Below are 17,021 nucleotides of genomic sequence, written 5' to 3'. Positions count from 1 at the left end.
GTTTATTATTCATAAAAAAGGATTTTTATGTTAAAAGACACTTAGACCCAAATCATTTGAAAGAAGAAGAGCAGTTGATGAATACAGATCGGAAGAAAGTGTCAAAAGATGCACTAAGAAGATTTGCAATATTCCCAGTGCGCTTTTTATATCTCAATATATAAAATTTCTAAAAAGAAGAAACTCAACCCATAAATATTAAAGGTTTTATATCCTAAATATTAAACTGCAGTCAATAATCCAATAAAATGAAAATTTGCATGCAAAAATTAATTTTAGAATCGTAAAATCATTGATTATGGAATTAAATTTAGATTAAACATGCTAACTATTTATATTATTTCACTCAATATTTTCTATAAGGAGTAAATTTAGGAGTATATAATTCCAGAAGAAGCAGAAGCATACTTACAAATGATATAATTTAAGTAAAAACATAAACTAATAAGTTTGAAAAAAAGGGTTAGCAATCAAGAAGATTTATTAGTTGACCATCTGCAAGGCGATATTAACTAAATTTATTGTAAAGACATTTTAAAGTTGCTTCAACTAGATTTAAAGGCTAAAATAAAATTTATCCAGATATAAAAAAGATAAATTTTTATTGTTTTTTGTAAAAAAAGTATGCCAAAGTGGTCTAGAAGATATATATATGATTTTTTAAATTGACCGTGTCATTCGTGACATTGCTTCTGGTAAACATCCTTTTCATGTAATAGTATCTGGATCATTTGCATTTTTATTTTGGAATTATATAAAGTCGCATCAGCATCCCAATCAAGTTAATACCTATTGATGAATACAAATTTTATCGTGGATAAATCCATCAGTTTTTATGTATCTCTTGCATCTAGGCACATAAATTACTAGTTTGGTACTTAACCAGAGCACATTTTAATTGCTAAATTTATATAATCAATATTTTAAATTAAAGATTCCATCTCGAAATTATGCTATACAGTTATAGTTGATTGTCTTTTTAGCGTTGAGTAAAATTCTGTAACTCGATAGGACAATATAGCCTAGCATTGATATTCATAAGCAAAAAAATTTGGTTTGTTTATATGATATTAAGACTCTGTATAATTTAATAGATTATTTTACATAAAGCACAACCATTTATGATTAGAAATAGAGCAGCTACAATAATTTGCGTTTTTAATTGAAAATTTACTTTTCATGACTGAAAATCTTGTATTATAATAATACGAACCTATATATTTATACTTTTCGCTTGATTTTTATTTTATTTTTTATATTTTCCAAATGATTCCTAATGTTAATTTATAAACATTTATAAATGGTTACACTTTCTAGTTTAGAATATCATAAAAAAATATGATCGCGATTTTAGGTTGTTACTTGGCATATTATAAAAGAACTTTAAGTGAATATAAAATATTAATCATGGAATTGAGCATCAAGAGTTTGTTTATTTATGGCAGATATTTTATTTTAATTGAATTTTAACCATAATTATAGTGAATGGGGGGGGGTTTCATTTTTCCCATGTCGCATATTAAGGAGTTGGGGAATCCAACTGAAGCGTAAAAATACGCACAAACAATAGAATTGAGAACGAAATTTTATAATAAAAATTTAGAAAGGAAGATGCATCGAGGAATATAAAAAAGATTATTAGGTTAAAAGAAGTATCACTGAATCTGTGTATTAAGCAATCTATAATTTTTGCTTGAACAACTACAAAAATCTAAAAATCAAATGTACCCATATATAAGAAAAGTTCTAATTATAGTGAAGAATTTTATTATCAACTAAAATTTACAAAAAATTACATTATAAGCAAATAATAAAAGTGAATAGAACGTCATTATGTGCTCTGTTTGAAATTTTTAGTCAATTAATTTACATTGAACTAATATATTAAGTAAATACTGTTTTACAGTTAAATACTCGAAATAAATATTTAAAATATCTTGGGATTTAATTAAAATAAATCTATTATCGGTGTATTTTTATTTTTTTGGTATATGTATTTGTTTCAGGAATTCAATTTATCGAAACTTTTCAACCATAAAGAACATAAAGCTTAGCATATCTTGCATAAAAATTTATCATTACACAAATCCTTAGAAGTTTCAACCACAAAAAAATAATGGTAAACGCTATATTTTAGGTAAAAATTATCAAAAGTCAAATATATGTTAAGGTTTTAAAACTTTGCTTTTCCCCATAAAGAAATATAAATTTGGGATAAAAATTTTTTTTTTATATTGATTTTTTCTTTTTTAGAAATTTAAAAGGTATTTATAAAATTTTTAAATCCAATATTTAGACATCTTAGAACCATACTCAATGCCTTTTTAACATTCCAAATTTTACAAAGGACCATTAATATCTAATTTTAATAATATAATTATTAATATTTTTCTGAAGCTTATATATCGAATACGTTTGTGATTTTTGTATTATTGTATGAAACACAGTCTTTTTTTGATTCACAAAACCATTAAATTAATGTCATATTGAATATCTTCGGCTCCTTCTGTGCTTTATTTTAAAATTCTAGGCTTTTGTTATTAGCGTTTTTTTTCAAGTTAAATACATTAAGTTTAGTTTGTGCAATGATTTGTGCCACAGGAAAATATTAAATACAAGCTATCACATTTAAATTCGTCTGCTTTTAAAAATAATCATAAAACAAGCGTTATTTATATATGCATTTCGTATTGTGATATATCTTTCTTTATAAATATTTTTTATTGTATCCTCGATTCTTGGTTGTAGAATTCTATTTGAATGATTTATTGATGAAATAAGTTTGTTTGTATATTTTTAAAGTTGATATTGCAGACAATCTTTAGATTTTTGCAGTTTATTATAATTTATGGGTTTTGGCACGACAATTAATTTTTTAGTTTTAGCATAGATCAATATAATGGGTTTGATGCCCAAAATAACTTGTAGTTGGTACGACAATAAACAATTACTTAAAATTAAAACAGACTATTATATATATTTATATATTAGTTCTACTCTAGCTTCTATTGGGAAAATATTTTGATGCACAAATTGCTAAATTTATATGAGATATTATTTAATAGATTGTTCTACCGATATAAAAAAGCATAACCACCATAAGTTCTACTTGGTTTAAAATTATATGTCGTTATATTATCACCTTATAGTGAAGAATTATCTTTTCCCCTGGAGTTAAAATATATAGAGTTTCGTGTTATATACAGGTAAAGACATTTCCGTAAAATTTATTATAGATTCTATAGCAATTTTGTAAAAATATTCTTTATTAGTATAAAAATAGCGATACTTAATTAAATCATTTGAAAACAGGTATATTTTATGATTATATGTAAAAAAAATGCAAAATCTATTTTTAATACGTGTTACACAAGACACATTTCATATAAACTACAATTAAAAAAGATTTTTCAATGCCTTGACAAAAAACCCCGTTTTAGTTTTAATCTTGTATATTAGCTTTATAGATGATTTTGTAAGAGAAATAATGTGGATTGTGTGATAAGAAGATTCAAATTTATTTTGGTAATAAAATTCAAACAAAATAGGTTGATAAATTTCTTGTTTATATGAAAGGCTTGATATTTTCTATAAGTGACGTGTTAATATAAATACGGATAATTTATGTACATTTTATGTGCATAAATTAAATTATAGGATTCAAGATTCTTTTTAATTTAATTTTAATTACAACTTTGTGTGTATAAATTTCATTTTATGATCTTGTTTCTCTTTTACGTGGTTAAGTAAATTAGTATTCAAATATATTCCGTTTTTTGATAAATTTATATTTTCGAATCCCGAACATATTTTCAAGCTGCATTTTATGCATAATAATAACTTTATGATGAGGATGCTATTTTTCGTTTCAAATTTACTACTATGTGTAGAATCAAAGGCTGTATCAAAAATTGAAAGCCTATGCACAAAAAATAGTGATGATTTTAGCTCCGAATCATTTTCCTTCCATGAAGAGAGTATTATTCCTATTATAGAATTTATAAATAAGGAAACCAATAAGTGTCTCAAATTTAAAGAAAGAGAAGATCAGAACAAAAGATTTGCAAAGATCGAGTGTCCACCAGAATTAATTCAAATACGTCTAACACAAAGTTCCGCGGTGTTCGGACTTAAAATAGATGGAAAGAAACATGCAATAAAAAGATATGTTAAGAAGCAGAAAACACAGAGAAAGGAAGATAAAATATGTATGATTTTAGATCATAATAATATAATACAAACATATTGTACGTTTATACAAAAAAATGTTAATAGAAATAGAAATCTTAAAGATGAAGTTCATTGGATTATTTCTGAATACCTGGACACTAGTGTTAGCTATAAAAAAATAAATAAGAATGAAAAGCTTATCAAAAAAATATGTAGGGATGTTTGCAGCGGATTGGTATATTTACATAAAAATGGAATTGCACATTTAGATTTAAAAATGGGTAATATAATGGGCAAGAAAGTAAAAGATCCAAATGGGATTTTAACTGATACGATATATAAAATATTAGATTTCGGATTCGCAAGGGAAATAGATGCTGATGAAGATGTTGTTTTAGTCAATAAATACTACGGCACATTTCCTTTTGCACCACCGGAAATTTATTTTGATGGTGTATACTCACAAAAGGCAGATATATGGTCACTTGGATCTATCATTTACCATCTTGCAACAAATAGAAAAATATTTTACACAGATAATGAACGAGACTATACTTGGTATGAAGATTTTCTTAGTGGAAATCAAGTATTTTATTTTGATAAGAGAATTTCAAAAAAACTAAAAGACTTTGTTGTTCGATGTATGAAAATTGAGCGAAACGAAAGACCCACTGCGATTGAATTGCTTAAAGATCCTTTTTTATCATTATAAAAATTAAAGATGATGAATACACAATTTCAAGCTAATTATAATACAAATTTAAAATTTTATTCCATGGTTTAGTTTTTAAATTAATCTAATATGTGCATATCTAATCTTTTAGACCATAATATAAAATAAAAGCTGAAAAGCTTAAGACAAAACCTTATTCAACAGTTCTTCTACATTTCCGAATAATGGCTGTACGATTATGCATGAAATTCGATTTCTAGTGCTATAATTTGTGCTTATTTTACAGATCACCAGTTACATTATTATGATCCGTTCTATCAGATCATTAAATATAGTTGATAACAGCTTCTGTTGAATCCTCGTTTTGTTGAAATTAAACTTAATGTTTTAGTATCAGTGAGTCTTTCATAGGAATAGATCCGAACAAATGAAAAAAGGCTTGGTATAGACCTATATATTATTATGTCCATATTTTTTAAACAAATTATATTGTTTAAAAAATGAATTTATTTAGTGTAATTTCAATTTCTGTATTACCCTGTTTCGTATTTTATAGTAAATATCTAAGTTCTGTTTATATAATTCATACAAAAAAATTTCCATTTTTATTGTGTATTCATAAAAAAAATTATTCATATTATGAAATCTAAAACTTAAAATAAACATTAAAAAATATGAATGTAAATTTTTTCGATTTTTATATTTTAGAACAAAAAAAAATGCGATAAACTACTATTTTATATTAATTTTTTTTGAATGATTAGTATCAGCCGTTTTATTATGTTAAAATCATGTGAATTTTTTTAAATTCAATACAAATCTCTTCTAGCACAATGAAGCATAAAATTTTAGAGTTTATTAAAGTCATAAAAATTACAATTCAGTTTACAAAGACAAAATACAATTATTATCTAATATTTCAGATATTGTTATAAAAAAAGGTTTATTATTTATCATTGTGCGAATCCAAAAATAGATTAAAAAAATATGGAAAATTGAACGAAATAATAATACAAAAATATATTGGTGGATGGTGATTTTGTAGTATATAAAGTTCGTGAATAAAAAAGGATTCTTTTTATATTTGATGCAATAAAAAACAATTTAGTATAAAATTGTAGAAATTTGTGAATATTTTGGTCCGTATAAATAATTTATGATCAAAAATAAAAAAAAAGATGAAATATTGCTAATAAGATTCTAAAGTAATCGCATAAATTTATATTATGATTTTTTATTATGTATATGTTGTCATAAAAAAATATGTTTATAATAATTTCTGTTTCAGTATTTAGATATTTGAAACCTTAGTAGAAACACAAGATTTAATTTTTTATAATAATAAACTATATTTAATAGAAAAAAACTCGAAATTTATAGATAATATGGTATGATTGACAAAGCATGCAGAGAAAAAGACCATTGAGTGATCAAAACTATATTCGTTATTTTAAATGCAAAAACAGTGCCATACAAATATCCAATATATATACAGTGCTCTAACAATTCTGGTATAATACATGATTATATAAAAAATTAAAGCCGATGTAAACTACAAAATACGAGAAAATTTCGTAATTTTGAAAATAAAGATAATGATAAATTTAAATGATTTATACGGATGTTAATATATAAAAATATTGAGCAGCATTATATCATAATAAAAACAGCATAAAAACTATAAAAAGCTGTGATGATTGTGCGAGAAAATTTAAAAGTTATATTTAATGCATCATAAATATCAATATTTGCAAGCCTTGATTAAAACCCTACAGAAAAAATATATATTATTATCTAATGTTAAATGTAATTATAAGACAGTAATATGTATAAGCAGCATTTAATTAATAGGTTTTAATTTAATAAAATAAAACATTTCTTTATTTGGTAAACTAATGGTTTTTCAAGAATTGTCAACAAATAGAAAAAATAAAATTTAAGATAAGTGTTTAACATGTTGTTTTCTGTCTAAAACCTAACAAATATAAAAATCATAAAACCTTCTTAAATATATAGGTTTAAATTATAAAATGTGACGGAAATTTGATTTAAGGATTGCTTGCAACATATTTTTGCAGTAATAAAACATAATTTGAAATAGTAAAATAATATTAAATATCTTATCAGACTTAATTATTATGATCAGAAAAATAATTGTTTTTACAACAGCGAATTTATATTTTTTTATCAAAATATATATCTATTTACAAATTCTTTTACAAATATACACAACCAAATGCAATTATATAAAAAGAACCAGTTTTTTTGCATATTTAAGCAACTCATATTTTCGCAAAATTATTTGATAGAATTTTATTTGGTGAAACATATTATAATTTGAATATAATGAAAAGGCTTTGGATCTTAGAAATCTTATGTTCTAGGCTATATTAAGCATCCCTATTTTTAATTTTGAATTTTTTAAATTGAATTGCATCAGATAATTTTTTTATTAGCACATTAAAATCCTATCTATGTTTTTTAGTTTTATCTTTCCGTCTTCAAACATAATTTTATCGTCATTTGAAACATCTTTAGGATATTATAAACAAGAGAATATAAAATCCGTTAAATAAAATATATTTTAGTTAAGTTTAATAGTTTTCTAACAATATAATCACGTATAATATTTTAACCAGTTATCATATAGAATTTTCTATGCCGGTTTAAACCAATTGATATTGATGTTTGTAGATTGCGATCTAATGTATATTCTTATAATACCGTTATAAAGGTTATCAAACATCAAAAAATAAAAATAAATGATACCTATATTATGCGATAAACAAAGTTTAATGCAAGAAATCAAGTTTTTAATTTTAAAATAATCAAAAATATTTTATTTTTTGAAATAAGGCTCGAATTCTTAATAACTAGAACTGCCACTGGCATGAAATTCAAATTGAAAATATAAACTTAAATGTAAGGAGAATATGTTTGGATAATTTATACTTACTTATTTTATATTTTTAGAAAATTTTAGGGAACGCTTGAAAAATATTGGAGCTATAAAAAAAGACTTATCTCAATAAAAATAAAAATACAAATTTTGAGTTTGAGATTTCGATCCTTAAACCTTCTTAGGTCAATTTGATGCGTTTTAAATCTAGAGATGTATTGTAAGATTCTATTTCTATAAGTGGCTACATGTAATAATAGAATTGTGTAATAAAAAATGATAAAGGATGACATAAATCGGATTAATAAGTATATTAAAACTAAAATTAACATGACTAAAATGGATAAAAACAAAATGTAAGAATAATACAAAACTAAATATTCCGGTAATAAAACTAGATATATTGATCATTATATCCCATATGAACATGTCTTCACATATAGAACTCTTTTATTACGTATAAATAATGCAAAAATGTGATAACTAAGCAATAAATAATATTATAATAGCTCTATAAAGGGTTTTTATGGTAGAAAAAAGAATATGCTATATGTATGAACCTATTGAATTTGGAAATTGTGTTTTTAATTTACAAATAAGAGTATTTTGTTCGAATTGATTAAATCTAGTTCTTTTTTTGTCAAAATCGTGATTCCATGTCATTTTTATAGTTTTATAAAACAAATCATGATGTGAACGTTGTTTATATGTTAATTTGAAATCCGGTAAGATTTTACTTCTGAATATCATGTTCGATTTCAAAAAAATAAACAAAATCATTTCTATACCATAGAAAAACACTCATAAATATTTTCTGCACAAAGAATTAAATCAAATATAAACGATTTCTGTCATACTCTATACGCACGAACTATAATTTAATTTTATCGAAGAATAATATTTATAATTATACCTTTCTATTTTCTACTTTTTAAAGTTTAAGAACATGAAATTCTAGCTATAATTTTATATTTATTTGCTTTTACGATTTTTTAGATCATGTTAACAAATTTAAGCATCAAGATTTGTTTTTATTCTAAAAAGATTTTAAATTAAATACCTTACTTTTTATCATTCTAAATTTATTGAAATCTTTAATTCTACAAATATTTTATTTATATTAAGTCCGTTTGTAATTATATTGGCTCGGATTGTATTTAATATTATTCTCTTTCATGTAAAAAATCATTTATACACTTTTTTTGCTTTCCGCAACATCATGAAATACATAAACAAACTTAAAAAAAATTAAATATTTTTTTTTTGCTTTGAATTTCAATTTTTTTGGCAAAAGAAATAATGTATATGATAAATTTTTGGTTGGAAGTTTAAAAGTGATTATATTACAAAATTTAGAAAGAATTTCATGAACATAATTTAAATATGTATTATGGTTAAGTTTATCCAATTTATTATTCACCTTAATAGGAGATATTGGCTCATTTGGAACATTAAAAAATACATTATACAAATGGGGATATTTACCGAATTCATATGCTTAAAGGTCATTACAAACGCAATTACATGATTATAATTTATTTCAAAGTGTAAAGGCTTGTATGTGTACTCTAATACATATAGCACATCAAAAATAGGAACATATTTATGATGAAATCATTTTAAATGTCTTAATAAGTCATTACATATAGATAAATAGCTCTTTTATTTTCACAATATATTTGTCTTTTATGGGTTAAGTTTCATTTTATCAATTCCATCTATTGAAACATGGTCAGTCCATTGCAAATATTTCAAAAATCCTTGATATACTTTTGACAGCATCCCCTGATCTATTCACATCAACTGCTCTTCTTCTCTCAAATAGGATATGTTCAAGTGTCTTGCTTTTATTGTTTATTAATATTTATACATACATATATTTGTACGATTTAACCTATATTTAGCAGCAAGAAACAAATTTGTCATATTATTTTGTTGCATAATTTTTTTCAACCTTACTATATACGTCACCCTATTAAGTAATATATGATTAAGTGTTTACCGCATTTTTTTTGTGTGTGCTTCTTTTGATTTTTAAGCTTCTCTCTCAATATACTACATAGTGTTTTTTGATCATCTTTTATTTTATGACAAATTATAGATGGATCCTAGTTATATGCGAAGGGTTATTTCAAAATCACATATACCATTAAAAAACGTGTATTATGTTATTTTCTAAGCATTCATATTAAAGTATTTTTTTAGTGTGGTTGTTTCAATCTATCATTGTCTCGCAGTTCAAATGTCTTAAATATTTTTTCAAACATAATAAAGTTTTCGGTTATATTTTATACTACTAATAGATAAATATCAAGTGATATATTTGTATTCTGTATATTTCAAGCATAAATTTATTTAATAATAATTTAAATAATAGTGTATAATTCAATGGGGAAAGGTATGTTTGAATTTGTGGGTTTGAAAGATTATAAAACTGTAATTCAGAATTAAATCTACATTTGCCAAGAAAATTAACTTTTAGAACTATTTTATGATCATTTACCCCGTATATTAGGACAAGTTTATCATACAAATATTACACATTTATAATGTTATACTTTGAATATAAATACTCTAAGTAAAATTAAGAGTTTATAAAACAGATATAAAAAATCAATAATACAAATTTTATAATAAACCGTTTTATAAAGAATATTAAATCTTATTATTCTGAAAATCTGGCTTTAAATTAATGCAGGTATAAAGATTGTACCTCGAGAGTGCCAAAAATATATTTTCCTATTTTTTAATATAAATACAATTTAAAACAAACGATCTTTTTTTAATTCTTAAAAATATACTTCTTGTTTTGGAATATATATATGCCGAATTGTATACTATATAAATCCAAGTTTATTTTTGATATATATATTTTTAAGGCATCTAATCAATTTCTCTACTAGTTATATATATAATTTGAATTTTTAATCGAATAAAATTAAAATATAAACTTTACTTTTTTTTAAACCCCCCCCAAGAATGTTAATACAAGTAAAAAAATTTTTTAACATAGTTTTTGTTGGAATATAATTATTTTAGGGTGAAAAAATTTTGCTTTAATTATAATAGAGGAAATTATAGACGTTTTTCTTTTGATTTTAAGAAAAATTACATAAAACAATATTAGGTATGAAATATTTATTTTTAGTTCTTTTTTTTTCTTTAAATTAAAGAGATATTAAGAATACATACAATATTTGTAAAAATATAAAAACCTGGATTTTGAAACACATACAGAAATACGAGATGATTTTAGTATGATAAATCCAAAATAAAGAGTTGTGATTGATTTTGATATAAAAAAGTATCTGTTTATGTTTTCATATGTATATATTCACCTATATATGGATAAATTTTCTTGATTTATTTTTTTTGCTCTATTTTTGCATACTTTACAGATATTTCCATAAAGAGGAATCATGGCACCTAAGTTACAATTAAATATTTTATTTTTAAAAACTATAAATTTTCAATATAAATTGTATGTGCGGACTAAAAAAATGTTTTCCCGCCTTTTTCTACTTTGCTCTTTTATAATTCTTAATTGGAAACGATTATATATAATAAAATTGTTATCTGATTTTTTTAAGAGATATTAAACTAAGATTATGTAACATGATTATTTAATATGGCGACTAAAATTAATAAAATCCAGAATGACAGAATATAAACCTATGAAAATGTAAATTCATCTGAATTATATAACTTACATATTTTCAATGACGTTTATATCTTTTGAACTTACTAATTGTGACTTTTTGTTATCATAAAGAACAGTCCAAAGTTGCACTTTGCTCGATTTTTTCTTCCGAAAAGCCACTACTATCAACTTTTATTTCATCATTTAATGATAAAAGTGTGTTAAATTCGCGATTTTTTTAACATGCATCCTCAAAACCATAGAACACAGGTTGTGTTTTCTCGTGAGTACACTATTCCATTACGTATTAATTTGTTATAGTTTTGAGTGTTAATTTGTTGATTAATTTCAATTTGGTGATTAAATTTTGTTAGTAGACCTTTTTATGCAAATCGAATTCGCTTAATGATATTAGTTAGTTCTTATGTATATTTTAAAACTGCTTGTGCATCATTTGACTACATATAGTGATCTATATTTAAGAAAATTCAAAACATCTTATATTATATGAGCATAAGTATTTTTCAAATTGTGAGAGGGTATTTTCTTAACTTATTTGGCATTAAAAAAAGGCAGTAATATTTTTTATAAATTTTGTAATCGCATAACGTAAATCACTACGAATAAAAAAGAATCTTATTTCATGGGCTAAATATATAGTTAGCATATTACATTTTGATAACAGGAACACCAATATGATAACCTTGCGCACAGAGTATCGTTACTTTTCGCTGTCTTCTTAAATCCCCAACTCTTTTCGAGACTTTGTAATTCAAGAATTTTCGTCAATCTAGAGGTTTGTATATGCCTCGATCAGGTTCGTGATTTTGTGTTCTTTTTATAGATGTTATTATATTTTGACACCACGCCTTCTCAATTTGATTATAGGTTAATATTTTAATCTAGTATTTTTTTATTCGGTACTGCATATATTTAGAAAAAGAAGATTAATCAAGAATAAAATACAAAATGATAGTAAAAAAATGCAGATACTAAAAAATTCAAAAGAGCGAAATCATATATATATATCTATTTCAAAATAAGTTCCATGTAAGACTATTTATAGAATAATATATACCTTGACTTTAATAAATTATAATAACTAAAATCAAGTTAACCCATACATAAAATTAGTATATGAGATACCAATCAATATCATCCATTTCGAAAATATGTGAGAAAAAGCATCAAGGAAGTCTATTTGTAAAATAAAAGATCTCTATTACACCAAAAACATCTATAGTCAAGAATCATGTTTTGGTTGATATTGTTGGATCATCAAGATGGATAAAATACGGCAACATTAAACCAAGTGAAGAAGGTAAATTCTATTATATTCAAAACGAAAATGTATTTTTTCGGGGAGTAAATAAAATGCCCATATTGTAACGAAGCCATGAAAATATTCGACCATCTTCCAAAGAGATTCAAGAAAGAGTTAGGGCATGATTACACGCGAAGGCACAATGAAATTGGTCTAATATACAAATGTAAAACAAGAATAATACCATATGAGATAACTTGGGATGGGGTGGTAACAAAATATAATAAAAAATATGTTAAGGTGTTAAAAATCCAGAGAGAAGTAGAATCATACTGCAAGCTATCACATTCCAAAAGACACTTGAACTCATTTCATTTGAGAGAAGAAGAGCATTTGATGAAGACTAATCAAGAAAGGTGTCAAAAGATACATTAAGATGTTATGAAATTTCCAAATAGGCAGACTAAGTCTCAATAGATGGAATTCATAAAAATAAACTTAACCCATAAATAAAAAATAATGAGGTACCGATCTAAAATAAGCATATTATGAAAACAAATATAGCTTCTGTGAACATATTAAATATATTTATTTCTTATTTAGTCACAAATAAAAAATTCATGATAGATGCTCATTTTGAATCTAGTATTAGGAAAATATGTTCTATGGAGCAATTTAATGTTTTTCTTGGACGATATTTGTAGTCTAAACATCAAATTACCCTGTAAATAAATACATTTGATATTTATCTATTTCAATTTAATATTAGCAAATTAAATATCCCTTGAAATGGACCACAAAACGAAATACGATTTAATCACACGTAACCTTCAAGAAGTTATTGGTGATTCCGAACTCAAGGATATCATAAAAGAAAGAGATATAAAGATTTACTGGGGAACAGCAACAACAGGTAAACCTCACATCGCATATTTTCTTCCAATACTTAAAATAAGAGACTTTTTAATGGCAAATAGTCATGTAAAAATTTTGCTAGCTGATATTCATGCATTTCTAGATAATTTAAAAGCCCCTTTCGAGCAAATTGAAAATCGAACAATTTATTATGAAATAATAATTAAAGCCATGCTCAAAAGCCTTAATATTGAGATTGAAGTTAAAGACTTGAATTTAAATACAAAGCTAGAAGATCTCAATATTAATTCTAAGAAAACAAATGGACGGCTTGAATTCGTTAAAGGAAGTGATTTTCAAACATCTAGTAAATACACTATGGATCTTTTTAGAATATCTACTTTAACATCAGAACGGGATGCAAAAAAAGCTGGTGCACAAGTAGTAAAACAAGTTGATAATCCACTTTTATCATCGTTAATTTACCCGTCAATGCAAGCTCTTGATGAAGAATATTTAGATGTTGATGCTCAATTTGGCGGTGTAGATCAAAGAAAAATTTTTACGTATGCGATGAAGTATCTCCCCTTACTAAGTTATAAGAAGAGAATACATTTAATGAATTGTATGATTCCGGGACTTAATAGTGAAAAAATGAGTTCTTCTGATGTGTATAGCAAAATTGATCTTTGTGATTCGACTAAAGATATACAGAAAAAGATTAGAAAATGTTTTTGTGAAGAGGGAAACAAAGAAACAGGTTTGCTTTCTTTGCTCAAATTCATTATTTTCCCTATATATGCAATAAAAGAAAAACAGGTTGTTATTTTTTGTAAAGATCGTGATGATATTGTATTTGGTGATTACTTAGAATTAGAGTCTGATTTTGTTGCTAAAAATATACATCCAGCTGATTTAAAAAATAGTGTGTCGTTAATGATTGATGAAATTATCAAGCCAATTAGAGATGAAATGGAGAAACATGCAGATCTAGTTGAAGCAGCTTATTCAATTACAAACAAGAAAAATAAATAAATAAATTTGAATTAACGCTAATATACCACACTCTTAGGTCATCTAGGTTTTGCTGGGAGGAAAAGCATTAAAAATTCAAAGCCCCGACCCATAAAAAACTTTAACTTGCATTTAAAATACATAGATTTATCACTTAAGAATCACCCGCTTTATAAATCGATCTATTTTAATACTTCTTCTAAAAGTGTAGTTAGATAAAATAAATTAAGTAGTTTAAATAAACCTTTTATTTTATAGGTTAACAAGATTTCGGAGAATAGGAGAAAGACAAAAATACAAATACGACGTGCGCATGGAAAAAAATTTAAATTTGCTCGAGAACTAAAACCAATATTATAACCATAAATATACCCCATAAATAAATCTTTAAATTCTATTGGTTAATTTTGGTATTGTAGTTTATGATTTTCTCCTCAGAATGATGTGTTTATTTCCAATGACATGACATGTCTATACCTTTAGAAATATCCTCTTCTCTTACATTTTCTTCGATACTTCTCCTCTTTTCAAGACCTATTGTTTCAAGGGTTTCCTCAATCCTATAGTTTGAAATGGGATAAATAAACCCGTAAATAAATTCAATTAACTATTCAATACATATAGAATTGTAATTAGGCTATTCATTTTATAAACTTCAGGGTTGTGAAAGACACTTAAACTGATAATTTTTAGAGAAGAAGGGTATCGATCAGTATCTAGCATGGGAAGAGATAGTAAAAAGTATTGTTGAAGTTTAAACCTGAAATTGTTTGTTTCGCGCAATGTGTTTGTAAATATAAAGTAAAATCGAAAATTAACCCATAGATAAAAATAAAATCCAATTTATAGATCCATCGAAAGCATCTCTAGACTAAGATAATAAATCAAAACTTTCACATACATAAATTTAAATTTCTTTATAATTAACTAAATTTATATGTTTATGCTGCTAGATAGATCCATCGTAGGATTTCGTTTGGATGAAAAGTTGCAAAAATATAAAACCAAACACAAAGTAAATTTCATAAAGTTCATCATTTAGATGAAATTTCATCTCTTCAGACAATCAATAATATTATGAAATTGCCAAACATATTATTATCTAGTAATGTTAATTTTTTTCTTTACTGTAATATTTACTACAACATATAGGATTACCATTAAATTTTTTTTAGCTATTTAAATTATTTCAAGCAAAGCTTTAGATTTTCCATGGTACATTTTTGCCTAATACTTAGTTTTAGTAACATCTATTTTACAATTTTCACGCGTATAGTTTCTCATTTCAAGACACATTAATTCAATTGTTTTCCTCAATACTATTCCTTTGTGATTGCTTCTTTTTATTTGGGATTTCATACTTCTTTGAAAATACGACAACGTTTGTGGCTTAAAGTACAAATAATTAAATTATAATAAGAAATAAGTGTGCACCAGAAAACCAGATATGAAATTTTAAAATAATAAATTTTGACGCCTTAAAACAATTTTACATTCCAGTTTTGGGGAATGCTGTAAAAAATTTATGCATTAACTTTAAAAAAATAATGTTATTATAAACTTAATTCCATGTTCTTGATGTGGTGAAAAAATAATAACACATAGAACATTCAAAAATATGAAATTTATAAAAATAGAAACTCGAATTTTCTTAGCCTTATTAAAACTCTAAATTCTAAAACCATTGCACTAAAAGAGATGATATATTAAAATAGAAATTTCTAAAATCTAATAATTTTTATAGAAAAAGCAGAAGTAACTGAAATAGTCAAAGATCAAAATCAGCCAAGAATTTTTTTTTTGATATCTCGAATTTTTCATATAACGATATACATTGAAAACACGCTACTTATGGAGTGGTTACAAAACTCCATAAGAAAATTTTTAGGGTTTTAAAAATCCCAAACGTTGCTGAACCATACATGAAAGCTGTTACATCCACAAGACACTTGTACACATCTAATTTGATAGAAGAAGAGCAGTTGATGAAAATAGATCAGGGAGATGCATCAAGAAGTTATGCAATATTTCAAATGCGCTGACCACATCTAAATAGATAAAAATAAAATCAACCCCTAAATAAATATTAATATTAAAACACTCTTATATTTAATATAAACTAAATAGAATTTAACTTGTACAGATTTGTGCATTCTCACACATAAATTCTCACACGTGTATTTATACAAGATAAAAAAATACACTAATGTATTCTATTATCTGTTTTTACTTGATTTTTAGTAGAGATTAATTCTATAATTAGAAGCCGACACAATCAAATTCGTTCATTTTATGGTTTATACGTAAATGCACAAAAGTATTTAAAAGTTCACGATTTACTAATTATACAGACGACATACTATATTAAAAACTTCTAACTACAATCTACTTAATGAACTTTACATGACTTATTTTGCAAAATAAATAAAGATTTTTGTAAAACTGATTCGCAAGACACTTGAACACATCTCATTTGAGATAGAAGATCAGTTGATATGATAGATCA

The 17,021-nt window shown here is 24.6% G+C and overlaps 1 protein-coding gene across 1 annotated transcript; it reads left to right on the top strand.

The window, feature by feature from the left end:
* The first annotated feature begins 13,435 nt into the window (after positions 1–13,435).
* On the top strand, positions 13,436–14,536 carry LOC147063126 (uncharacterized). Its single transcript, XM_085960155.1, has one exon. The coding sequence runs from the start codon at positions 13,436–13,438 to the stop codon at positions 14,534–14,536; it is 1,101 nt and encodes a 366-aa protein (XP_085816281.1).
* The last annotated feature ends 2,485 nt before the right edge of the window (positions 14,537–17,021 follow it).

Source organism: Rhyacophila brunnea, unplaced genomic scaffold (genome assembly GCF_057557595.1).
Source record: "Rhyacophila brunnea isolate RB1 unplaced genomic scaffold, BYU_Rbru_1.0 scaffold_95, whole genome shotgun sequence".
Classification (NCBI taxonomy): Eukaryota; Metazoa; Arthropoda; class Insecta; order Trichoptera; family Rhyacophilidae; genus Rhyacophila; species Rhyacophila brunnea.
This window is presented reverse-complemented; position numbering and strand designations above follow the sequence as displayed.